The following is a 27,201-nucleotide window of genomic DNA, read 5'->3' on the forward strand; positions in this document are numbered from 1 at the left end:
CCGCGACGGCTGCTATACTCCAACTTGTAGTCGGCTGGCTGTTACTTTATAACTCGGAATGTCTTCGGCGGTAGCCACACTGGAACTCGAACTCGAACTGATCGATACGCACTGTGCATCCACTTATATAGCTGCAGTGCTTGCCTGTGGCGTAATGAGTGCCACGTCACAGTAGGACGTTGATTACGGTTACGCTAGCGTTGCGCGTTACGTCACCGCGTGACGTCACCGCGGAGGGGAGGGAGGGAGCGCTTCGTTACCGCCACGCACCTGTGGCCTGAGTCGCCACGTTGCTGCTGGGTAGGGAGGGGGTCTCCATTCCGCAACATGTCACAATACATTAGGGTGGGATAACAAATACAAGTGACATGGTGACAGGTCCAGTTTGTACGAGGGATCGTCCAAGACTGTCCAGAATATGGAGCACAGCACATACAAGACACTGCAGACCATACAGGGACAGACATCATGCACAATGACAGCCCTCCCCATGGGCATGCCAGGACATTTTCTCTTGACGACTTCACATTATTTTATGGGATGAATTTTGTAAACATTTGGAAATCAACAAAAAAGGGCAGTAAAAACTCTTTTTTAATTTGAAAAATGATACATATTACAAGAAAATTAATATGTAACTGAAATGACAAAATGGATTTACAGTAAAAACTAAGAGAGTCAAGAGGATTGCCAATATAAAAAGTGTAATCACTTAATAAGCAGGTATACTGTGGATAATTTCAGTTTTCATGTCTCTCCCCCTGGAATTAAATATGCCAGAGTAACAAAGAAATCAAGGGTGCAAAATAAAATTCGGTAAACCGTGGGAAAACATAACTTCAGGGTTTCACTGCAGTCAATTAATCTGTAGGTAATATAAATGTTATGACATCATCACTTGGTTCCTGCTCCTTCATCTCTTCCTGGTGATAGTTTCTTACATGTTTCTGCATATGCTGCTTCTGCCTAAATGTCTTATTACATATCTGACACACATGTGGGCGCTCGCCTGAGTGGGTAGTCTTGTGATTTTTCAGAGAATATGAACGGCGGAATGAAGCTCCACAAATGTCACAAGGGAATGGACGTTCATCACGGTGGATTCTGAAAAGAAATTTCCACTTTCATTATTGTCTGTTTCAATACCACACCCTGTAAGGAAAAGAAGATGGTGACGAACTCCATTTAATGTACCCAACAGAATAAGTTTAGTTCATACTCTTACCTAATGACGGAAGTAGAGCCAGTTAACGATTTTGAGGGGGGGAAATGAGATGATAGAAATTGTCCAACATATGTTTTAGTTTAACAAACACTTCAAAATTTCAAGTGGTACCACTGTTTCAACTCACCTGGTGTGTTCAAACCACATGGCTCGCGTTCGAAAAGATTTAGGGCACTGCTGACAAGAAAATGGTCTTTCTCCCGTGTGTTTGCGAACATGGTCATCTCTGTCTCCTCTCTGGAGAAAGGTTTTGCCACAATATTCACATGAATGAGGTTTATCACCCCGATGTAACCGCAGATGTGATGAAAGGCTTGAAATATGTACAAACGTCTTCTTGCACACAGGGCACACATGAGGTTTTATTCCATTGTGCGTTTTCTTGTGAGAATCCAGAGACAACTGAAAATGGTTTCAAAATTAACCAATGAAGTGAAACAAAATTTCAGAAGTATGTATATATGTATGTATGTATTATGGGAGGGGGTGGGTTTCCCCATGCACTTAGACCAGTTAAAATTTCAGAAGTAAGTTGTAACAACAGTGTTTTTCCCCGGAGTGCCAAACAGTAAGGAAAAGAACACAAAAGCTTGAGCAACACAAAGTAACAGGAAGATCTGGTCACCATTAGGCCAACTCTAAAAACATCCAAGAACCATATTTTATAGAGATCTTCTCCCAGCATTTTTTTTATTGCTAGTGGGGTGGGACTAAGTCCCTTGTACTTCAGCCACTTCTGGCCTATTGTACCAGCCCGATGATAGGTGAGGGTGATTGTGGAGCAATTGGTGGAATGAAGATTGGCAGGGGAAACCGAAGTACTCAGAGAAAACCTGCCCCAGCGCCACTTTGTCCACCACAAATCCCACTTGACCAGACCCAGGATCGAACCCGGGCCGCCACGGTGGGAAGCCAGTGACTAACCGCTTGAGCTATGGCACAGCCTAATTGCATTATTTTAGTTTAATTCTAAATATTCTAACAGGTATGTCTAACCTTAATTTAAAAAATATATATACACTAAAACTTGGTTATAGCAACATCGGTTTCTGCGACACCTTGTCTACTGCGTCAAATATTCAATGGTATGAACTAATTCCTCATAAAGCAACTGTTTTTATACCTTGCTTAGTATGACATGCACAAATGCATCAACCTCATATGTAACGTCATTTTCATTCCTGAATTTTTCTGATATCGTGGGAAAGTTCAATGTGTCTGCCCACCCTCACTTTCTCTACTTGCTGACGTGACTGTCCTGGAAGAATACGACCGTGGGCTGCAAGAGGAGCGTGCGTTTTATGCGAAAACAAGGGTGTGGGGTGGGACTGCGTGAATAGTGCAAGAGGATGCAGCAGGTTGTTAACTGCATTCCTTTCCTAGAATCTCGTCTAACAGGACCTCACATTGTCTACTTACCCTATAGTGTTCCTGCCTAAACCCAGAGAAGTGCAGTAGCGAAAACATGGCAATGAAAAGGAAAGTTTTAAGCATTGAAGAGAAAGTTAAAGTGATTCGTGAAATATTGTGTGTATTGTCAGTGAAAAGCGCTGTAATATGTCCTTGATATTACACATTTGGGCAATTCCACGTTAATGTTACGTTAGTCTGTACTTAACTAAGTATTTCACTAAAAAATGCAACAATTAATTTCGGTTTTTGGTAGATTTTTATGTGACTAACATAAGGCTACTGTGGAAGTGCCCATTTCGGTTACAACGACATTCGTTTATAACGACACTATTTTTAGGTCCCTTTGATGACGTTATAACCAAGTTCTACTGTACATATATATTGTAACGTGTCTGCAATCCAGAAGAGTCACTTCTATGGAAACGCTAGAACAGACCGTTGCATAGGAAGTAACAATAGCGACACTGTAATCCTAACAGTGAGCCGTTGTGTCGAGAACATCGAATCTCCATGGTTACGACGAATACACGAAGCGTTCCCACAGAGACAACGCAATAACAATGGGTCATTGCGTAGGAATCGCGGAACCAACAAAGCAACGTTTCCACTGCTATAACAGAGGGTTCATTTGCCTACCAGCAGCTGAGAGGATAAATAGCCCAGCTTCGATGAGAAGCAGCCAGTCTTGGAATATCCGCCGCAGAAGAGAGTCTGCTATAAACCGCCAGGGAAGACAGTCGAGTATCGGCCGAGACATTGTGTAGGCTAACAATTGTAAAGCGTGTGATCGTGTAAGTGTGAAGAACAATAAAGGTTCTACAGAATTTGAGACCTACGTGAATTTATTTGTAGCGTGACATGCAAAACACGCTACAATATATTGAACCAAATCTGACTCAATTTTTACTAACAGAAATTTTATAACAGTTTTGTACTTTATATGTATTCCATCACCATTTGTGTACAAGTATTCCTCAAGAATCACCTGATGATGGCCTACCTGGGCCAGTGAGTCACTTAATAAATACATCTGTTTGTGTGATGGTAACCCCTCCATTTTTATTTGTAAGATAAAGTTAAACTAGGTCTCAGAAAGGCAGGATGTAAGAACATGACAAGGATTCATCTGGCTCAGAATAAGGTCCATTGGTGGGCTTTTGTGAACATGGTAATGGACTTCAGATAGCATAAAAGGCAGGTGATTTCTTGACAAAATGCGAATTACATGTTTCTCAAGGACTCCATGAAGTTAGCACATGCACTAAAATTTTCTTGGGTGATAAGCTGTGTCGATCAACCATGATGGTGGTGTCCAAGGAGATCTCTGAAATGTTGGCTTTTAGTTCAATTTTGACATCGCAAACCACCTGAGAAAATGTTAGCATATTTATTCACTGTGAAAGCTTCAAATCTTACATGAGTTAGTACATGTTTCATGTAAACTGAAATGAGCCTGAGCCTTGCCAGTGATCAAGCAATTTTTGACACACACGCGCATGCAATAATATAGCTGGTAGACATAAAAACAGATTAAATGTGATGTGGCCAAGAATTATGTCACCATATTAGGAATTTTTTCTACATTTCTTTCACTAACCAAATGCAGTAAATTTCCAATTATCTGGAATATATGGGGAATGGAGTATGCTGATTACATGCATCTGCCAGATGCACAAGAGAAATTCTTACAGAAACCCAGGAAGTGATCACAAATTCAACTAACCTGTACAGTGATGGCACCTATGTGAGGTAGAACAATGGGCTGTGCTCCCAGTGGCAGCTGGGAGAACTTCCATGTGACAGGTGAACATATGCACATCACTAATTTGTTTTGCATAACGTTATGAAATGGATAACCAGCAATTTACTATACTAAACTATGAATGTTAAGGGTGGTAAAAACGAATATTAACTAATGCAAAATGCAACAAAGATTATGTTGATAAAAAAATACCTGACATTTCCCATATATTATGAACAAGTAACTGAAAATGAACGTTTAATGGCTCAGTGAACACTTCATTAAGGTACCTTGCGAGCAAACTGTTTCCCACATTGATCACACTGAAAAGCAGGGCCAGGATTATCTCCAGTGTGAAATATATTAACATGAGCTAAAAGTGACTGTTGGCTCACATAACGCTTCTCACAGCATTCACATTTCCATCGCTTTCGTTCATTTGCTGGTAAGCTACTATCCAATGGAGGCGGTTCTGTCTCACAGTGACGTGTTTTTCGGTGGTATGCTAAACTCCACGAGTTCACAAACTGCTCAGGACACATCTGTGACAATCAGAATCAAGTGGTCAGAACCACATAACAAATAGTTTGATATGAAATATTCCTTTTCGCAAGACAAAATGATCTTCTGAAACCTGTGGCAAGGATTACTTTCTATAAAGTTTATCCTTATTTTATTCATGCAAAAGTTTTCAAAATAACTTTTTTTTTATTTTCTAATAATAAATATTCCATGCTATTAAAACAATAAGCACATAACCCTCCAATTTTCCATTTTCATTAAGAGTGACAGATTAAAAACTCAACATTGGAAGATAATTTTATTTAAAAAGAAGCATGCATCCTTTTCTTATTCATTCAAATCCTATATGTTAAATATATTTTTTATTTATCTTTTTGGGCTAAGTACAAGCCCCTAAGTTAAGACTCAGTAAAGAATAACTTCTACACTTTGTGCATGTATGTGTGATTGTGGCATGAAGTGGAAGGCTGCCAAACACTGGTTAAGGTTCCTGCCATGCAGCTCTCTCAAGGTCTGGCCTACCAAGTCTTCTCTAGCTTTCTGACCAATAGGGTTCACCTCCACATGAACCATGATACAATTTATGATCTCAAAGAGACTGGGTATAATTTTGAAGCAATCTGAGGTATTAAAAAAGTTCATCTCCCAAACAAAGATAATACCAAGACAAGGAATGATGTTTTGGTACTGAAATGGGTTTCGGGTGCAGATGTAATTTTATTGTCAAGATCCAGTAACTGTTGGGTGTTAGTGGGAAACCTACAAGTTATTGATTCTGATCATTTTCCACAAAGAACATAGTTCACAATGAAACTATGTTTGAAAAATTTTAAACACTATAGCTTTTGCTGCTGCAAACCATTTGTGCAGTTATAAGGCTGTGAGAAAGCAATTTCTGTCCAAACTCATGAGGCCTATTTGGCTTGTTTTGGTCTCACAATTTCACTCCCTAGAGTCGGCTGTGTAATTCAGAATATATCTTATCTATTTTACCATGAATATTTATATTTATAAGTCCAAAAATAAAAATTTATAAACAATTTATTGCTTCAAAAGTACTTAAAATTGAACGAATATCAATAACTTAAGAAAACCAATTATTCCTGCATCAGAATGTGGTAAATGTGTCAAAAGGCTAGACAAGAAGTAATTTTGAACATATAATTAACAAGTCAGTGAGTACACAAAAATGTAGGTGGTGAAAATGTCCATTTATTGAAATATGTACACACCTTGCATTTGTACATGTGTTTTACCTCTGCATGTACCATCTTACGATGAACTGAGAGGTATGTCCAATGGATATATGCCTTATCACAAGAGTCACACAGATAAAACTTTGGAATTGAGAACTCATCTTTCTTATCATAGATGCCATGAGTCACTTTATGAGTTGCTACACGAGCAAATGTTGCAAAACCTGCACCACATATGTGACATTTGAATGGAAAAGACTCATCAGTATGACTTGATCGATGTGCACTGAGAAAAGCAGGATCAGCATAAATACGTTCACAGAACTCACATCGGTAAACCTAAAATGAAGACACCAGCAGATGAACATATACCTAATTACAATAATATACAATTCTGAAGAACATTACCAATGAAGACAATAAAAAATATATGTAATGTTTAATTTTCAGTTTCTCTATTCTTTTTTATTTGAACTATTTGCACCTTTATTTCATTTTCCTGCTACAGTTATTTTAATTTAATTTAAGTTTAAGTTAATTGAAGTTTCAGCTGTGGCTGTCTATAATTTCAAAGCATAATCATCGCCGCATCATGTGTTCTGACCTTGAATGTAACAGTACTGTTCATGACGCTCGTTGGAAAATGGCGGTTGAACAGAGATCAAATTTTGTTTAAAGTTAGGCAAAACAACTGAAGAAGAGTACAAAATGATGAAAAGTGTGTATAGTAGTGATTGCTTGAGTCGCTCCAACATTTTTCGATGGTATGCTGTATTTTGTGACGGCAGGGAGGACACTGAAGATGCTCCATGTGCATCAAAGCCAAGAACAAGTTGCACTGAAGAAAATGTGAAAAAAGTGACCGAAATCCTTGCATCAGACAGATGTGTTTCTGCAAGACTTATTGAGGAGCTTTTGGGAATAACAAAACGTACTGTGCATCAAATCTTGGCCGAGGATTTGGGCAGATGGAAGGTCTGTGCGCGGTTTGTACTGCACGCGCTGTCAGGCGATGAAAAACAGGCCAGAGTGGAACACTGCAAAGACATGTTATGGTCAACCCAAAGTGATACAAAATTTATAAAACTGATTGTTACTGGTGATGAGACATGGTGTTTTCAATATGAGCCTATCACAAAGTGGCAGAGTGCAACGTGGCTGAGTCCAAAGAAGCCGAAACCAAAGAAAGTGTGCATGCAAAAGAGTCGAGTAAAGACACTGCTAACCGTTTTCTTCCATTTCAAAGGAATCATTCACAAGGAGTTTCTGCCAGAAAGTCAAACAGTGAATTCTGATTATTATCTCGGAGTCCTCAATCGTTTGTGGGTGAGAATTCATCAAATTCAACCTGAATATCGAGAGCAAGGTTCCTGGTCGCTCCTCCACGACAATGCCCCTCCCCACAAATCGAAGATCATGCGTGATTTTTTGGCCACAAAAGGGATCCCAGTCCTTGATCACCCTCCATATTTGCCAGATTTGGCTCCAGCAGATTTCTGGCTGTTACCAAAAGTTAAGTTGGTGATGAAAGAAGACCGTCACGACACCATCCAGGACATCCAAAGGGAATCTACTGCAGTTTTAAATGCGATTCTACAAAAGGAGTACAGTGACTATGTTCAAAAACTTTTCAATCAATTCCAACTATGTATTGATTCAGAAGGAGTCTATTTTGAATAAAAAGAGTGAAATTTTGAAAATAATTCACGTCTTGTATTTTTAATGAACACAGTCCTAACAGAACCTGGACATACTGTGTATGTCAAGTGACTAAAGTGAAATTTCATCTACAAGCCAGTCCTGCTGTATGGATTCAACTTAACCATGAAGAAACTGTTTTCACATGTCCTTTCAGAAGCACATTTGTAAACAATCTGCCTTATACAGCAGATAAGTTTTGTTATTTATCTGTAGTTTATTTAATGATGCTGTTGATAACTCAGACTACATACCACTGAATGATTCAATTTAAGATACAACCCTGATATTTTTCTAGAGAGCCCTCACTGGGACAGCCAGTGCCCTTGGTGAACGTGGCACCTCTCAAATATATGGCAGAAGTGTTACCACTTGCTCAGTAGGTTGATCAGGATTTCTGTCTTCAAGACACTTGCAAAATTTCAGCAAATCTCCTCTGATTTTTTAACTTCAGCTTACCACTGCACTGAAGTTCATGTTTTAAAGTAGATTCAGTACATTCATATTGTACTTGAAAAATATTCTGAAGCATGTTGTGCCCTGATCAAACCCACAGATCTGTCTGTTAATGGCTGTTGGAAGATGGTCAATGTGATACATTGTAAACATGTAGAATAAATTTCTTCTAAGGCAGATAATATAAAAAGTATCTGTTATTCTGCAAGTTATAGGATAGAACTTTTGTCAGTAAGATCTACAGTGATTTAAAGCCATTATTCAATGATGAATAAATTCTTAATTCTTAATGCAATGCAACATTTTTTCTACTTTCAGACTCTACTTTGTGGTGTTTTCAAAGAAAACACCATATACTCATAAAAAACATTAGGAAGATGGGTGCATATGAGTACTCTTCATCCAAGCCTATTTATAATAAACTAAAAGATTAGCATACTTTGTATCTTCAAAGTCAGCATATTTTGAATCCAAGCACAGATTTTCTGCAAATAAATCAACAAATACAATGAACTTAATTCAGTGAACCAGCTGGCTTATAAAATTCTAGTAATCTTACAGTAGCATGTAATTTTGGTCTCACTGAATTGAATTTAATTTATTTGCATTCCATAAAACCTAAGCAGGTTAATCATACCTTTCGATATAGAACAAGTCAAAAGAATACCTACTGGTACAAGTAATTTTATCTTAAACTAATATAGCTTAATTCTACATTATTCTCTATTTACATTTAGGTATTCGTCTGCAGAGTAGAAGGAATGCGCAAGCAGATAATTCTTTAGCTCTGATTTAAAATGTTTAGTATCATTACTCAAGTTTTTGATACTTTGTGGAAGACTACTGTACACTTTTATGTCAGAAAAGTAGACTCCTTTTTGATATAGTGATAAGTTTGATGAAGGTAGATGGAAGTTATATTTTTGTCTAATATTCATGTTATAGATATTGGAATTTAATTGAAATTTATTTTTGTTGTACACAAAAAAATAAGAGAAGCGATAATATGTATTGTGATTCAAGAGGTAGAATTTTTAATTTCTTAAATAAATCTCGATTATAATGAATGGGCCTACATGCCCAAGAAATAAATAATAACTCCAACCAATTAAAAAGATTAATGTAAATGAAAAATATTTCTCAGACACACACATACTATTTGACCAAAAAACTAGTTCAGGGTGCCTCTAGTGACAGGATCAGCTTTAAGGTTGTTAATTTTGATACACTGAGATTTGCAATCACAGTAAAAGAGGAATTTATCTGCAGAACACATACTGAAAACCAGCATTTCCTGAAGTGCGGTTTGCAAACTACTATCTTGTGGGAATAGTAATACTACGTTAACACTTCTGTAATTTCACATGACTCTCAGAAACTAAATTACAGAAAAAAGATTCTTTACTAAAACTGTTTAGGTTGTTACCTTGTCCATTGGATAAAGGTGGAACACACATTCACTTTCACTGGGCAGTGAATGTCCAATCTGAGCATGTGCAACAGCTTTGGGTTCATTTGGAAAAGTCTCTCCACAGACTGTGCACTGGAAGCATTCCTGAGGATCTGTAGTCTTCTGCAGCTCATGTGACATCAAGTGTTTCTTGAGTCGTGAGTTTCGGTTTAGGTATTTGCCACAGATGTGGCACTGATATGGCTTCACTTCCATGTGAGACACTGAATGTTCATTTAATGTCTGGAAATAGTGACACCAGGCCATTTACACTATAAAAAAAGTGCCCTCCTACAAGTGTAGCACTTTCCAAACCATCATTATCAACTCGTTCATGAGTTATGATGTGATGGAGGGCAAATTAAAGCAAACTTTTAATAAACTGGCAGATGAAAAAGAGTTACTATTTAGGGCTTAAATACTGAATGTAATTATATTTATCTGTGTAATTCTGTTGTTTCTTTTAAAAGGGAGAAAATATAAAGACATTCATACAACACACAAGTGCTAATGTTAATACCATGATATGCAGTACTGTCATAATAGACTGTATTGCAGAGTAAATGTGCATCAGTTCAGTATTGTTTCAGCTTCCCACCAAAGATCTCTTCAAAAGGCAGTGTAACAAGAAATAAAACTAAAGGCACATATACACCAAAAGTCATGCATGCCACTGAGATCTTTCTGGGGGGCAGGGGGAGCACCAAGATTTTGATACAAATTTATGTTTAGACCATTTAAAAATATTTATATAGATCTGCCTTTTTATTCAGGATGGAATAAAAGATTTAAAAATAATTTTACTGTTTGGTATTAATATTTGATCTACTTTCTTCTTTTACAATTTTGATCCTTTCCAAAAATTTGTGGGGAGGGGGATGCCTGAACTGTAGTATTCGAGAAAATGTACATACCTGTTTATCAAGAAATGTCTTGTTGCAGACTTCACATTTATGATGTCGCAACTTTCGGTGAGATCGAAGGTGGCCCCGAAGAGCCGCTCTGCTATTGAAGTGCCCTCCACATTCATTACAAATAAATGACTGCCCTCGATGAGTAAATCTGAACACAACAGTTAATGTGTAATATTTTTCATATTCTCCTCCTCTAAAGATTTTGGCAAGGTGAAAATATACATGTTGCTGGGACACCCAAGGAAGGTCATAGACATTACCAGAACAAGTGCTAATAGGAACATTGTGCACTCTTTCCTTTCTAACAGCCAGTTTGTAACAAATAATCTGAAGCTGAAAGCTGTCATCTGTCACTCCATATCTCATGTATATTCACTTCAGCAGGTAATTCATTTCAAGGATCTCAATGAACTTCGAATCCTTTTGACAGATTCTGATATTATACAAGTATGAAATACCATGTGTAAGTCTCTTTCATTTTAAGGTTCATATTACTTAAGCACCTAAATGTATTTATGAGTGTATCTCACTCCGCATTAACCCATGAGAAAACTGCCTCAAATAAACACAAGATTTACGTCTTTAATATCTATATTTACCAATTTCTAGAAACTCACTAATATGATCATAATTGCACCTAGAAGTGTTGTCAACATTCCTGTTACTGCTCCCACATGTAAGTCACACTGTTCCTGAAAAGAAACTGCATATCTCTACTCAGTGAACAGGCACTGTGCATAATCAAAACCTACCTTTCACACTTGCCTGTTCTCATGGGTTATAAGCAATAGATAAGGCTGACATTATAGCTAGCAAATGTAGGGTTAAAACAGACAACACGTTTGTCCAGATACACTTCATAATTTCATCTAAATAAAAATTAAGAGCCCAAAATGGAACAAAGATTGTTATCAGTATGTTGTCTAAATATCCAGTGATATGTCATATAAGCAAAACAGTAATTAGAAGCTATGAATTTCCTACATTGTGTATTTTGCCAAAGAGTTATCAGTATACTGAAATAACTCAGCCTCTTTAAATGGTGATTCTAATAAGTAACCATTCTCATCTCACTTATGTACTAAGCAGCTTATCTTAAAATAACAGCATTGTCTGACACCTGAATAAATACTGCATTGTTATTCAAGAAGAGATCAAACATGCTTAATGTTATTAAATTGTTTCTATAAACAATTAGGAATGGTCACTAACCTAACATGGTCATATAAGTTGTCCTCTTCTGTGAAAACCATTCCACAAGGGACACACTCTAGAGAGCGGGCATCAGGATCATGGAACTGGCGATGGAATACAAGACGCTCCTTGGTGCTGAAAGACTGGCCACATGTTTTGCAAGCCAGCTGGTCAGGCACAGAGTTCATTGGAATACACACATGGGATTTCAGGGCTCGCTGGGAAGCACAATGCCGACCACAAATAATGCAGACATGAAGCAATCGTGCATCCTGGAGGATTAGGTTTCATTATGATTCAATAAAATTCGTGTATGTGTACAAGTATCTAACCTTTCTTGTAAATAACATAATGAATTATAAGATTAACAAATGAACTTCAGCACCCATACTGTCAACCTGTCCCAGAAATGTAGGCAATATTTGAGATTATTACTGTGCCTGATACTACAGAAAAATGACACTGCAATGGTTGAACACATCAGATGGGATATAAGTGTAAAGATTTTGTACCCATGCTTAACTAATTAAGCACTATGACATGAAGGCATATGAGACTCGAACTCTGAACCCTTGGCCATCCAGCCCTTAGCCAGTCGCTGTACCAACTACGCTATCCTGGCTCCCAAAATGATGGAAGAAACTTAATTAAAATGCTTTATAATCAAACATTCTATTATGTTGGATGCAGAAGCAACAGCCATTTGATTTTACTATGTCTTACTGCGATAGACATAACAGTAGGTTAATGACACATAGTTCTGCCTGTTAGCAGACTGGGAATTCTGGGTTTTTCATCACTGATAACATCATTTTAAAAAACCAATATTTATTAATTATACTCATATATTGGTGGCCCAGGTTTGATCCCGGGGTAACTGTGACATTTTTATGTCACATGTTACAGGTGGTAATGACGCCATCCTTGATGAGGTTGGCCGAACCATGGCTGTCTCTTTGGTGGGGACACATCATGGACCAGGGATGCATTGGGACATGGCTCTGGGACACCTCCTCATGGTTCCACCGGGCAACAACAGTCTCGGAATCTGGATCAGTATAACCTTCTAAGGCTGGCGGCCAAGTTCCCATAAAGGGCGATGGCTATATGACCAGAGCCTCCCAAGTGGCATCATAACGACTCTTAGGTGTCATTAAGGTGTACCCAGGACGAATGCAGGAGAGCACTCCTATGGGAGTAGCTTCGGCTATTTGAGTTGTCTCCCTAGAGTACCAATAAGGTGACACAAGCCTTAGGGCTCAACACTCTAAAACAGTTTGACCAACCCATGGAGATGTGGGAATGGGGGAGCTCATAAGCTACCCCCAGGGGCAACTCTCTCATGTAGATTGCCCTGGTTGCAACCTCATGACTAACTGGTGTTGCACTCCCATTAATCATCTGGGATGCCCCTCTCCCCCCAAACAGGCACTCTTGGTCCTGGAGGCTTGTGAGGGTTTCATTTACTACAGGACCAGACCACCTAAGCCAAGGTGTGAGGCATCGTGCTGAGAGCTGCATAGCACTGGGGTGGTAATCAGCCAGTGTCTTGAACGATTCCCTCAGGGCACCAGGCAGCACCCCGTTGTATTTATGCCTTCCACCCATATGGGGCGCTGTGGGTAGCGACCTTTTAAATCCCCAAAACTCGTGGGACCAAAATGAAAGGAACCAAAAAAAAAAAAAAAACGGTCATAAGGATTTTAAACTGAAGAGAGAACCCCCTCCAAGGGGATCCCTGTGAGAAATGCTTCAGCAGGGGGCTGGAAGCTCTGGTGAACCACTAAGGTACCCGGTGCAACCAGCGAACCTGCTGTTGAATTTTCAACCAAAGGCAGGGACGAACCACTGGTTCGAAACCCACCTGAGGTAAAACCAAAAACTCTACTGGGAGTCAGTAGCACTGACATACCACTACAGGGGGCTAGTACCTCTAGCATACCTGCAGTAGGATTGGAACACCTAGTCGCTGGAGTAAATGGACTCCGTCTAGCGAAAAAAAAGCCTTGTCTGAATGCGCTAGACGGAAGTTGAAAAAGGCAAGAGCTGGGGCAAGCAAAGCAGAAACTGGGGGCTGTCAGCAACCAGGAAATGCAGGCTCGTCCAGGCAGGGAAAAACTCCCACTGGTACCTTTAAGAGGTCACAGTCAGAGGGCAGTACCCCCACAGAAACGGCCAGAACTCCGAAAAGGCCCAGGGACTCTAAGGGACCAGGGACTTGCAAGGAGGCTCTGACCAACATAAAGATAGCTATCTTCAAGGAAACTTATCCTGAGGATAATCTTACTGAAGATGACCAGAATTCCATTCTTGAAGCACTGGGGGAGGTGTTAGGTAGGACTCCAAAGGGAGAACTACCACACCTGAAATCCTACAGACTAGTGGGAGGTGCACTTATTTATGCATGCACCGACCAAGAATCTGGTCAATGATTCACCAAAGTCATTGACAACCACAGGCTGGAATCAGAGGCCAGGCTGAAGGCTACTGATGCCAGGAACCTGCCCAAGCCTGTTAAAGTGGCTCTCCAGATTAGGGACAAAGTTGCCCAGAATCAGGAAGAGAATCAGCCCAGAGTTAAACTCAAGAAAAGCAAGGCAGAACTTAGCAAACTGCAAAGGTTGGCTTGCTTAGGTATCACAGGAGGAATTCGAACATCTCCAACAGCTGCACTGGAGACACTCTTTGGACTCCCATCACCGCATATACAGTTGGAGGCAGAAGCCAGGGCAGGAATCTACCATCTCCAATGCAGTGATCAATGGAAACCTAGATCCGATAGTTTCGGACATGCATACATAACTCAGGACATGAAAGAAGAACCCATATTACAAATGGGGTCTGACAAAATGATACTGAGACATGTACATGAAAAACCCTTCACAGTCAGATTTCCTGACAGGAGTGAATGGGAAGACTGTTTTCGGCCCGATAGGAAAGGGGACTGATCTGGTATACAGATGGTTCCAAGATAAATAAGTGCACTGGAGCTGGTGTGTACTGCTATGGCACAAGCCGGAAACTTAGTTTCAGCCTTGGGCAGTACACAACAGTATTCCAGGCAGAAGTATATGCCATTAAGGGATGTATTATGGAGAATCTAGATAGGAACTACAGAAATTGGAACATCTACATTCTATCTGACAGTCAAGCTGCACTAAAAGCACTTGACAAACACCAGATCAACTCAAAATTGGTCTGGGACTGCCACCAAACTCTCATGGAACTGGCCAAACATAACAGGGTATAACTGATATGGGTGCCGGGGCATGAGGGTATTTCTGGAAAAAAAAACAGCAGACCAATTGGCCAAGACTGGACCTGAACATCCAGTCATAGGACCTGAACCAGCCTCGAGGCATCTCTATAGGAGTTGCCAGAAAGGCAATCAGGGACTGGACATATAAGAATCACAAGAAATACTTGGGATCCTTGACTGGACTCAGGCAAGCAAAGGGAATCACACGAGTTCCCTCTACTAAAAGAGCGAAGGAACTATTGAAGTCAAACAGGAACCACCTACAATGGGTGGTAGGACTACTTACAGGACACTATCACCTTAAAGGACACCCCTTCAAACTGGGACTAAGTAATAGTCCAACTTGTGAGAGGTGTCAAGAAGAAAATGAAACAGCCACACATATCCTGTGCGAATCTGAGGCCTTAGCTTATTTAAGATATTTTATGGAACAAAGTGACTATTTCAATGTCCCCACGTACAAAATCCTACACTTCATTCGAAGCACAGGATTGTTGAGGGGATAATCAGAAGGGGAGGCACAAGAGATCACTGTGGTCGCGGTGCAAGGGCCAAGAAGGCCCACCCCTTATACATTCATTCATTATTAATTATATAGCAGTATATAAGGAAAATCTCACCTTTATATTCTGGTGTATATTCATGTAATGTCTAGTTAAGTCTGTATCAACAGAGAAGGACATTTCACACAGACTACATGGATATGAACGTGTTTCACTGTTTGCATGAGCACGTAATGCATGAATTAAACACTGGTTCAAGTTTATCACAGTTCCACCACACACTAAGCAGCTTACAGGACTATCATCTTCTGCCTTCTCAGACTTTACAATCAAAGGCCCCTGTTTAGTATTTATGGTCACAATACCATGTCTTTCATCACATTCCCTGTTGTTCTTAGCTGCTGTCCCTTCCATACTATTATCATCCTCCTCTTTTACTTTGGTACAGCTTAGTACAAAGGAATTAGAATCAGTATCACCATTAACTTCTGGATCACTATCTTGTTCCATAGGGCCATATTCACAAGCAGAACCATAGTCACCTTTTCTATACCGACTACTTAGCCTGGAACTGGGAGATACATTTAAACATTTCTTTACATTCATATGATTAATTCCTTTTGTATCAGCTCCACTACCCATATCTTCAATGTATGGCTTCTCTGAAGCAGAAAATGTGTCCTTAAGTGTCTGTTTTACAGTAATCATACTTCCGTCACAACAAAGAGGGCAGCTATAGTTGGAAGGCACTGCAATTCTTGTATCTCCTTGACAGTAACCATCACCCAGAATCATATCCACAAGTTCAAGTTCAGAAGAATCTTCAGAAATTAAGCAATTACCTTCCTCATCTTCTGAAGTTAAACTCTCTGATTTGATAGGATTAATTTTACAATAATGTTGGTATGTACTTCTCCTAGATGATAATAATACACTTTTCATATTTGATTTTGAAATGCAATGATTTTGATCATCATGTACAACACTTTCACCCAGTATCTGGTTATATTTTGAAGTTGATCCTGGCTTCAAACTTTCCACAGTAGTATCATTCCTTCTGCAAGAAGCATCTGCTTCTCCATGTGTCCGAAAACGGCATCTAAAATTAAAAAAGAAATGTCTGAAAATATTTGTGAAATTTGAGGTTCTGGTAGCAGTGAATATTAGGATTACTTTTCTAAGACATAACACTGTATAGTTTACTAGAGCGGTAGAAAAGTTTGTTTTTTTGGGGGGGGGGCACAGGTACCTATCAACCAAACTACACAACCAGAAGACTATGGTCTGGAAATTTGTTTATATTGGGAAAAACCAAAAGAAACTATGTAGGGCAATTCTTAAATAAAATTAACCTAATAGCACCAGTTAAAGATTACATCACAGTACTCATAAAGTGAAATTTTCTGCACTATCATATAGTTAGTTATTTAGAGAGGGTGGGTTTCCCCATGCACCGCAACCTGTTTGATCTATTGTGCTTCCCTCTATGATATTCTACCAGTCTCTATACCCTACCGATAAATGGTGTGTACCATCAGTCCCGCCGAGCAAGCGAGTTTGGCCACTTGCTTAGCGGTGTCTATAATGCTTCCACCATCTATCAGAGGTCTTAGAGACTATTGTTGGGCAGGAAACGTCCTGGAATTTGGCTCAGTGATCCCCTTTGGGGATATGAAGTTCTCTTACGTGCCATAAAGTTACGACACGGGACACACAGCTTAAAGTCCCTCCCGGAGGACTTGTTCCCTGAATTTTTCCGCCCTTAAAAATTCGACGACTTCCGCCGGGTATTTGAACCCGCGTACCATAAGTTATAAGGTGGGAATGTTACCTCTAGACTACGGAGGCCGCTGCACTATCATATATCTACTGAAAATGTACAGCTTGTATTAAACACCAAAATTAATTCTGAAGCTGACAGTCAGTGCATTTTGAACATTTAAATACATTTCCTGGAATTTTACAACACAATGCCATCCAAATAGCCCCAGAAATAAAAAACAAATGTTCAAAAGGACATCAAAATTATCCAAAGGACCGTCTGCGTTTAACTCATACATCTCAAATAAAATTTCAAAATGCACCTGCCTTCCTGCACAACTCTGTTTTTTATTTTCTACACAGACGTGAGCAGTTATCCTTTATTTTCATTGGTCATACAGATAATAAGGAACTTCATACATAACTTAGTGAAATGACTAAACAGCTTTTTAATTCCATCATTTGTGACTCCTTATATGTGAAGATACAAAACAGAAATCCTTGAAATCGCTATCATGCAATTCCCAACAAATGATACAAAGTTGGTTGGTTGTTTAAAGGCTCTGTCAATATTGAGACTATACAGCATCAAAACAGCAAATGATCCAAAGGAGAAATATTAAATATTGAGGATCCCATGACAACAAAGGAAAAATGGTTAGTCTATGCAGGGGGAGGTGGGAGGATATTCCAACAATTACTACTGCATTCATAGCAGAATGAATAAAGGTCACATTGCTGGGTTACAAACTACTATAATTGCTTATATTTATAACAATTTTCAAACAATTCTGATATGATTCTTACAAAAGTAAAATATTTTTAAATGTTCTGTAATTACTACAGACTTGTAGAGCTTCAAGCTTCCTAGTGAGAAGAAACATCTGGGTCATGTAACAGAATGGTACATATTATGTCCCTTTAATTATTATTATTATTATTATTGGAGGGGGTGGGTTTCCCCATGCACTGCAACTAGTTATTAATCTACTGTGAGTCCCCTTTTAATATTCTACCAGTTGCCATGCCCTTCCAGTACTGGTGCTCGCTATCAGCCCCATTCTGCCAGCGAGGTCGGCCCTCTCTGGCAGTGGTCCCCGATACTTCCCCATCTACCGGAGGCATTGGAAACTACTTGGGCGGGAAACTTTGCCTAATTTTGCTCAGAGGTCTCCTAGAGACATGAGGATCTTTTACGTGCCATAAATCTACAACACGGGACCCATGGCTTAAAGTCCCTCCCAGAGGACTTGTTCCCTGAATTTTTCCGACCTTAAAAATTCCACGACCTCTGCCAGGTTTGAACCTGCGTACCTTGAGTCATGAGGTGGGAACGTTACCCCTAGACTATGGAGGCCGCTCTTTAATTTAATTCTTAAGTGAGTGTGGTATGGTGACTTCCCTTTGTACAGCTTCTCTGTCACAAAAATGTTCGGCCAAAAGATGATCTTTAACCTTTAAGAGCTGAGCGACACCATATTGTGTCATGAAAATAAAGTCAAGGGGACGAATAACGCCATATGTCGTCGCGCAGTCCACACGTGCAGCCGGCTTTTTCAAATCTAATTTTAAGTTATAAATTCTTTTTCTACATACATGATTTTTGGTCACCAGCTTTATAAGTTGTCTCTCTTCCCACCTGCGTCGTCTAACGGACTGTTGGCTTCGTGTGGAAATCTTTGAAACATCCGGAAATCCAGTGTCCGACGTCGCACTTCACACACTTTGTCCAGACGGTTCTTCGTTTCCCACGCGAAAAGCACACACGACACCTCAATTGCGAAGTACAGGAAGTCGGCCAGTGATGTGGTTTGGCCTCCTATAATTGAGATATCTCCGATAAAACGGCAGGGGTTCGACCCCTGGGCCGCTGATGGCGAGGTGGACCCCTTCCAGCATGTTCCGCACAAGAGCGAGACGAAATTCTCTTTGTGACAACAGGATGTAACTGTTCAGATCCAGGAGACAGAAAAATAGTTTATTTGTCCATTTCCAGGTTCGACAACAGATGCTATAACTGTTTGCCACAGTTTGCCCACAGCTCCACCTGAATAATTATTCACACTCCTCTTACCATGCTGGTGTGGTGGTCCCCAGGTTGCCGACCAAGATGATGGTTCTTCGTCGAAATCGACCGCCAGTGACGTGGTTTGAGCTCCTCTAATCGAGGTATCTCCAAAGAAACGGCAGGGGTTCGACCCCTGGGCCGTTGAGGGCGAAGTGGACCCCTTCCAGCATGTTCCACATAAGAGCGAGACGAAATTCTCTGTGTGACAACAGGATGTAACTGTTCAGATCCAGGAGATGGAAAAATAGTTTATTTGTCCATTTCCAGGTTCGACAACAGATGCTATAACTGTTTGCCACAGTTTGCCCACAGCTCCACCTGAATAATTATTCACACTCCTCTTGCCACGCTGGTGTGGTGGTCCCCAGGTTGCCGACGAAGATGATGGTTCTTCATCGACTTCAATTTCTGATTCACTTTCTTCCTCGCAACTCTCAGAGTCATCGGTACAACAGTCGGAATCGGTGTCATTTATAAGCTGATTCTCAATTTCAGCGTCTTCCAAATACGAGGCCATGGTGAACAGCTAAACACAACGCTAGCCTTGAACGTTCTGACACTGCTCGGCTATATTTCAAAACAGACTACTTCTTGTTTGGCTATACGAGATAAAACAGTCAGTGTTTCTGCGAATGAGTAGACATCACCCACGCTCGGAACCTAACGAACTGGAGAATGATGAACGAAGCGTAAACATCCAACCTTGTAGCAACACAAGCCATAGTTAGAGCATGATGTCACCAGCAGGCATTCAGACTGCAGAAATGTTTTGTGCAGGAACTGTATGCATTTTTGTGCACAGACGTTTGAAATTGAGGAGAAAAATTATTGTTGGCATCAGTGCAAAAATTTTTAGAGATTTTAAAATTGGTAAATTACAATAACTGATTCTATATTCTTTCTAGATAAAAGAAGCGTTTATTTCGTTCGTTTATCACAAAAATAGTAGAAATCACAGCATTTTGAGTAACATGATTACAATTTTTATTACACTACAGTGGCGGGCATTTAAATTAACTCCGTCCCGCTACCACTACCGGAATTTAAATGGCCATCTCTTAAAGGTTAAGAGGGTCAAACAAATGGAAGTCGCTTTGAGCAAGACTCATCACCTGTGACAATTTAGGCTAGCATATTGTGTCCTTCATCATGGTAGCGATTGAGATGCTGTAATGCCAGACCCATTCTTTGCATTTTGTGTTGTGGGGTCAGCATGCATGGCACCCATCATGCAAGACTTTACAAAAACCTAACCTGTCATGCATTATGAGGTAGGCCATGCCATGTGAACAACCAATAGCAGTGGCTATAATGTCTATAGTTACCCTTCTGTAGGGAAGTCACCGCCTGTTTCCAACAGCAGTGCAAAGAATTTTATACTGCTGGCTTTCAGGGGCTGTGAAACGATGGGACAAGTGCCTCAATGTACAGTAAGATTATGTTGAGAAATACAAGCATTTTTCAAATCAGTACTCTTATCTGTTTAAGTTCTATATCCATTTGTAACTTACTTATTGACTTACCTACATATAAAGCGGCCTCCATAGTCTAGAGGTAACGTTCCCACCTCATAACTCGTAGTATGCGGGTTCAAATACCCGGCGGAGGTCGTCAAATTTTTAAGGGCGGAATAATTCAGGGAACAAGTCTTCCGGGAGGGACTTTAAGCCGTGGGTCCCACGTCATAGCTTTACGGCATGTAAAAGAACCTCATATCTCCAAAGGAGGTCACTGAGCCAAATTAACGGACGTTTCCTGCCCAACAGCAGTCTCTAATACCTCTGGTAGATGGGGGAAGCATTATAGATATCTCTCAGCTAGTAGAGCCGGTCTCACTGGCTGGGCGGGACTGATGGTAAGCACCAGTACCAGTAGGATATAGAGACTGGTAGAAATAATAGAGGGAAGCACAATGGACCAATACAGGTCTCAGAGCATGGGGAAACACACCCTCTCCAATTACTAACTACCTACATATAAAAAATTTTGGATGCAGGGTTTCTTATGGTCATTGCATTGCTGCAACTTGGATAATGTATTGTATGATTGATGTGTATGAAATCTCTAGGTAGTTAAGTTTTATAGTATAGTTGACTCATGACCTGTTCTATATCTGGAGGCTTATCACCAAATATGGATTCTTGTAACAAATAGATTGATTTATTGATTGATTGATTAATTGATTGATTAAAGTAAAATGCTGAGTAACAAGCATAAGTTGTAATACACAAAACATGAACTGGTTTGGTCTGTTTAATGAATACTCACAACTTAATAGCAATACTGATTTCCTGACTTAAGGGAAAAGAAAACAAAACTTGCAATTTGACCATTACCTGAATTTCCTGTTTTCAAATAACTGGTTAAGTTTCTGTTCGGCTTTTATACAAGAATTACCGAAGTTCTGACACAAGTCCAGCTTTTCAATACACAAATGACATACTTGCTTCGGCAAGGGATCAGTTCTATTCACCTGTCAAATGAAACAAAAAATGCTTGGTCAGAAGATCAGATTGTGAGACATATCTCTAACCTACACAGAATGAGACCTTCTGGACTGTGATACTGTACAGTCCTGTAAGTGGATAACATTTTGGAGGAACACACAACCTGCATCTTTGGTGTTGAGGTGTGTAGGGTAAGGCACTGGCTGGGTTACAGAGGCAGGCAGTGAGATGGTCACTCACATCCACAGGAAACAGAGGCCAAAGTAGGTAAATAGAACAATGAATGAACAATGACCATTTCCAGGGCCACAATATTGTTTCTCTCTTGTGACAAAAAAAAACAATACTGTGGTTATGAAAATGGTTAGTGATATTTACTCACACCACCATGAAATCATCCTCAGAATACTGACTTTTGATAACAGGGTGAACCATTAGAAGATGACATCAACATTACAGAATGACTAGACATAACCACGCAAGTTCATCTGTGAACAAAATATTCACTCTTCATCTTTGATATCTTGAATCACTTCTTTTAAAGGCACACAAAAACCCAATATACTCACATGTGTTGGTAGCCATGTATTAATCTTGCTACGTAAGCCACGCTGGAGACCTGTTTCACTAAAAATGTACACCATACTTTGTCTGGGCAATGCACAAAGTCTGCATAGTTGACCAGGATGATCAGAGTCTCCATCACTATCAGGATGAACCAGCTCCACTGCTGAGCTGACATTAGTATTAGGCTGACTTTTCTCATCATAGATGGCAGTACTTGTGGGTGATTTATGTTTCATGTTATTCGCAGTCACCGAATCTATTGAGCTAACTGCTGTTTTGGACAACATACCTAAGGGAAAAAAACTGTGTTTAACAGAATGAAAGGTGAAGATTAAATGAATGAAGAACTCACTCCTCAGCTTCAATATTCAAAAATTTATAAATGGTGAAGTATTATTTGGTTTTTCTAGTTGTGAACGAATTGTTTATTCTTATGCTCTTGTAGTCTTGAGGACACATGATATGTGACTTTTCAACTTGAAAATTAATTACAAAGCAGCCTTAACAACAATGAAACTAACCTTTATCCATATTTGTACTCTCCAACATCTTTACTATATTGGGTGTAGTCAGATTCACAAATGTTGAAGTTCTTACAGGCTTAGAGGGCACACAACTGTTCTTACATGATTTATCTTTTTCCTCCTTAATGCATAATACCATGGAACTATCTGTATATGCTGGTTCAGGCTCATATCTGCTATTTTTCAAGTTGAAATCTTCAAGCTTTTGCTTAGGTTTATGCAGTATTACACTAGCTGACATTTCTTTCGCATGACTCTTCTCTCTGGAAGATGCTGTACATTTCACAGAATTATCAGCACCAACTGGAATACCTTTTTGTGGCTGTTCATTTGAAGCCTTAGATGTGTACTCTGCAGTTCTAGTACAAACTGTAATGTCCAATGAATCTGTAGGAGTTTTACATTTAATAGTTTCCATGGAGCTCTTAACTTTGGGAACCTGACCTGCATTTTGTTTTGTACAGTTTCGTCGTAATATGTCTCCCAGATTTCTCTTACAGCCTGAAGGCCCATAAGAATTAGAAGCAACATTAGGAACATCTTTGTGTTCTATATATAAAGAATTGTAACATTTCTGCTCATTATTTACATGGCTGCCTTCCATATCTTCACCCTTATGTCCTATTTTGGCATCCATCTTCTGTTCAGTAATTTCTTAATCTTTTTCAGATCTAAAATTTTCCACTGCTTCCATATCATAAGTATCAGAATTTTTGATACCATGCACAACCCCAGAAGGTTTCATAAGTGAAAGTGATATATCCCCTACAGCTTTTGCTGATGAAATATCCATAGCCTTTTCAACATTTAAGTGTAGAACTGATCATACTTTTTGCCTGTTTTGGAAACTTGTCTATTTTTTCTCCCTTCCTGCCTTCTCAATGAAACATTTACATGAAATAGGCATAAAGACACTGTCTGTCAAATTTGCGGGATCCATGACATTCACCAATTCTTCTGAAACTCCTGTTTCTCTGTATACATCACCTTCATCCTGACTTCAGTCTTATTTAACTCTTCTGTGACTGGAAATATACATTTTAAAGTCACAAATATATATATATATATATAAATAACTTGCAGCTAAATAGGGCACATCAGGTTTTGGTCAATGCTGCTGGGCTGAAAACATAAGAAAAACATGGAAGTTTCATTAAATACTTAGGAGATTAGAAGCAAGGGCAGAAGAAGCTACGTAATGGTAATGTCTGATCACCAGAATGAAAAACATTATTATATAAAAACACAGAAGCAAATCCTTCAAAACTGTAACAAAACGTGAATATTCGCGAAAGAAAGTAACAAATCAAAAGTACATTCACAAAATACTAAGGGCAAAACATATTTTGTAAATGCTTACTACTGTTCAGTTCTGTACCTTCTATCTTCCCAGTTTCTATCTAAGAATGCAAAGGTGTACAACTTGGCCTCTCATTTCATTTATTTACCTTCCATAAATCCTGTCAAGAGTACAATCTCATGCAGATGTGGAGATCATCCTAGTTACAGTCACAACTAAGAATTACAGTTGTTATGCAACAGCATACACATTTGTAGTACAATACCGATAAATGTATACAATATAATAAAATAAGTTAATTTTAGTAGTAAGAGTAATGGCAAATCTTATACAATTTTTACAGTTTTATACAAGTCTATTAATTAAAAATTCAATAGTTAAAACACAATGTCATTAATGAGTTTTGTATAACATACATTAATAGTATAATAAATTGAAATAAAGACCTGTATACAGTGATATAAAGATTGTGTATATCTAAAATAACTAAAAACTAGAACACAGACTGACAATTTTGTTTTCTTTTAATTGTAAAGTAAGACAGTTACTCACATCTTAAAAAGATTCATTACAAAAATATTCCTGTAATGAATAAAAAGAATGTAAATGCAAAAATTGTTTTAATTGTACCTCAAAACTCTTAGTGTCACTTGATATATCCGTAATATGTTGTGGTAGATTATTATAGACCTTTGTTCCTAAACAATAAACTCCCTTTTGGTATTTACTCAAATTTACAAGAGGCTAATGGAGATTATTTTTTGTTGTCTGGTATTTATTCTATGAATCTCTGAGTTTACTATGAATTTGTTTCTGCTTTTTATCACAAAGAGCATAAGAGATACTATGTACCAAGATGCCAGAGGCAAGATTTCTAATTCTCTAAATAAGTTTCTGCACAAATCCCTCCTTCTGCATACATACATACATACATACATACATAGATACATAATTTCACAGATCCATTGTCCAGAAACCGGACCGGATATTGAATTCGTCAGCAAAATGACATTGCAAAATGAAATCTAGTCTCAACAATTAAAATATTCAAGAATTATAAAATGAAAAATACAATAATAAAATACAAAGCAGTCATATAACAAATCTAGATAATACATAATCCTGGAAAGACAACAATAATGTATTATGCTTGCCTGTATGACATGTATTTATCTACCAAATAAAATGCATTTAAAATAAGATAATCTTTTAGCCTTTGTTTAAAAGTATTAATATTGTCTTTCAAAGAATATATACTGTATGGCAAGTTATTAAATATTCTAATGGATGAAAAATGCACACTCTTTTGAATGGAAGATAATCTCACCAAGGAAACATGTAGTTTATTATGCCACCTACTACTTGATTTGTGTATGCCATTATTCACCTGATACATATCAGGATTTTTGAGTACAAACAAGACTATGGAATATATATATAAACAGGGGATAGTAAGTATGCCCGTTGTCTTAAAGCCTTCCCTACATGAACTCCTTGGCCCTAATCTTAACAAAACTCTTAATGCTCTTTTTTGAACAGTAAATTATACTGTATGCATCCCAGCATAATTCTAATTACATTCTTTTGCATTCTAAAATTGTTTATACTTTAGCGTGAGTTACCCCAAAAGGGTAAACCATAATTTATAATAGAATTAAAATAAGAGTGATAAACCATTTTTAAGGTATTTATAGATTTGTATGGTTTAAGTGATCTCATTATGTAGCAGACAGCACTTAGTTTTGAACTAATATATTCAATGTGGTAATTCCAGCTCATTATATCATCAATGAATATTCCAAGAAATTTAATAATGGATATAGATGTAAAGAAGAAAGCAGTCTTCTGGGATTTGGCACCGTGTATATGTGGTGTTAACCGACGTTTCGGAGGAATGTATCGCCTCCATCTTCAGGGTAGAAGAAAAAATATAAGAAATCTGCAAGCCAAGAGACCGTGAGAACCGGTAAAAGCAGACTGTGTGGAAATATACACAGCTATGTGAGAACAGCGAGGGTAGGGGGGAAGGGCAAGTATACAAGTGAAAGCAGTAGTGTGGGAGGGGTAGGGGAAGGGAGCTGGGACAAGCATGGTTTTCGTGTAGGGGAGAGAAAGGCAAGGTTAAAGGCTGGGCACTAACCCGTAAGCTGAGGGGGGGGGGGTTGTTATGTTGGTTGGTCATGGCCTGTGTGGCCTTCTGGATCTGGCGTCATATCCCGGTGGGGGATTTTTAAGAGAACAGATGAGAGGTTTCCAAGACTTGCTGAGACAAAAACCCCCCTCTCTGTTCATATTTCCTGGATGCAGTTCAATCTCAATTGCCTCCCTAATGATGCGATCCATATAGCGGGTCTTGGTGGCGAGGATGGAGGTATTCTGAAGCTGAATGCGGTGTCCCAGATCGATGCTGTGTTCAGCTACGGCCGACTTGTCCGGTTGTTCGAGACGGATGTGCCGCTGATGCTCCTTCAACCTCATGTCCACGGAGCGGCCTGTCTGCCCAATATAGACCTTCCCGCACTCGCATGGGATACTGTATACACCTGGTGTCCTTAGGCCCAGGCTGTTTTAACCGGCCGGAGGAAATTGGATAATTTGTATGGAGGCAGACCCACTGCTTTGATGTTGTGTTGGGACAGCACTCTGCTGATACGGTTGAATATGGTCCCGACATAGGGAAGGAAGGCGACTGAGCCCGGTTTGTCTTCAGGGCGGCTGATGTTGGCCTGACGGTTGAGAACTCTGTAGATCTTGAGACTCTTCTTCCATGTCCTGACCACCTCATACTTCACCTTCAATGGCCAGTTCTATGAACAAACCGATGGTGTGGCAATGGGCTCACCACTCTCTCCGGTCATCTCTAACCTCTATATGGAGGACTTCGAGGAGAGGGCACTTGACTTGGCCCACACAAGCCCCGCTGCTGGTTTCGCTACGTGGACGACACCTTCGTCATCTGGTCA

General features: G+C 39.3%; 1 protein-coding gene across 1 annotated transcript in view; it reads right to left on the reverse strand.

Moving 5' to 3' along the window:
- Positions 1-164: 164 nt before the first annotated feature.
- Positions 165-27,201, reverse strand: part of LOC111870399 (zinc finger protein 26) — a gene marked incomplete in the record, with an annotated part of 30,851 nt that continues 3,814 nt past the window's right edge. Inside the window, 11 exon segments of the mRNA XM_033753833.1 lie at positions 165-1,104; positions 1,353-1,627; positions 4,670-4,921; positions 6,134-6,436; positions 9,678-9,944; positions 10,616-10,763; positions 11,828-12,081; positions 15,689-16,670; positions 21,737-21,873; positions 22,417-22,703; positions 22,936-23,936. Coding sequence (XP_033609724.1) covers positions 861-1,104; positions 1,353-1,627; positions 4,670-4,921; positions 6,134-6,436; positions 9,678-9,944; positions 10,616-10,763; positions 11,828-12,081; positions 15,689-16,670; positions 21,737-21,873; positions 22,417-22,703; positions 22,936-23,575 — 3,789 coding nt within the window.

This window comes from Cryptotermes secundus, unplaced genomic scaffold, assembly GCF_002891405.2.
Source record: "Cryptotermes secundus unplaced genomic scaffold, Csec_1.0 scaffold1114, whole genome shotgun sequence".
NCBI lineage: Eukaryota > Metazoa > Arthropoda > Insecta > Blattodea > Kalotermitidae > Cryptotermes > Cryptotermes secundus.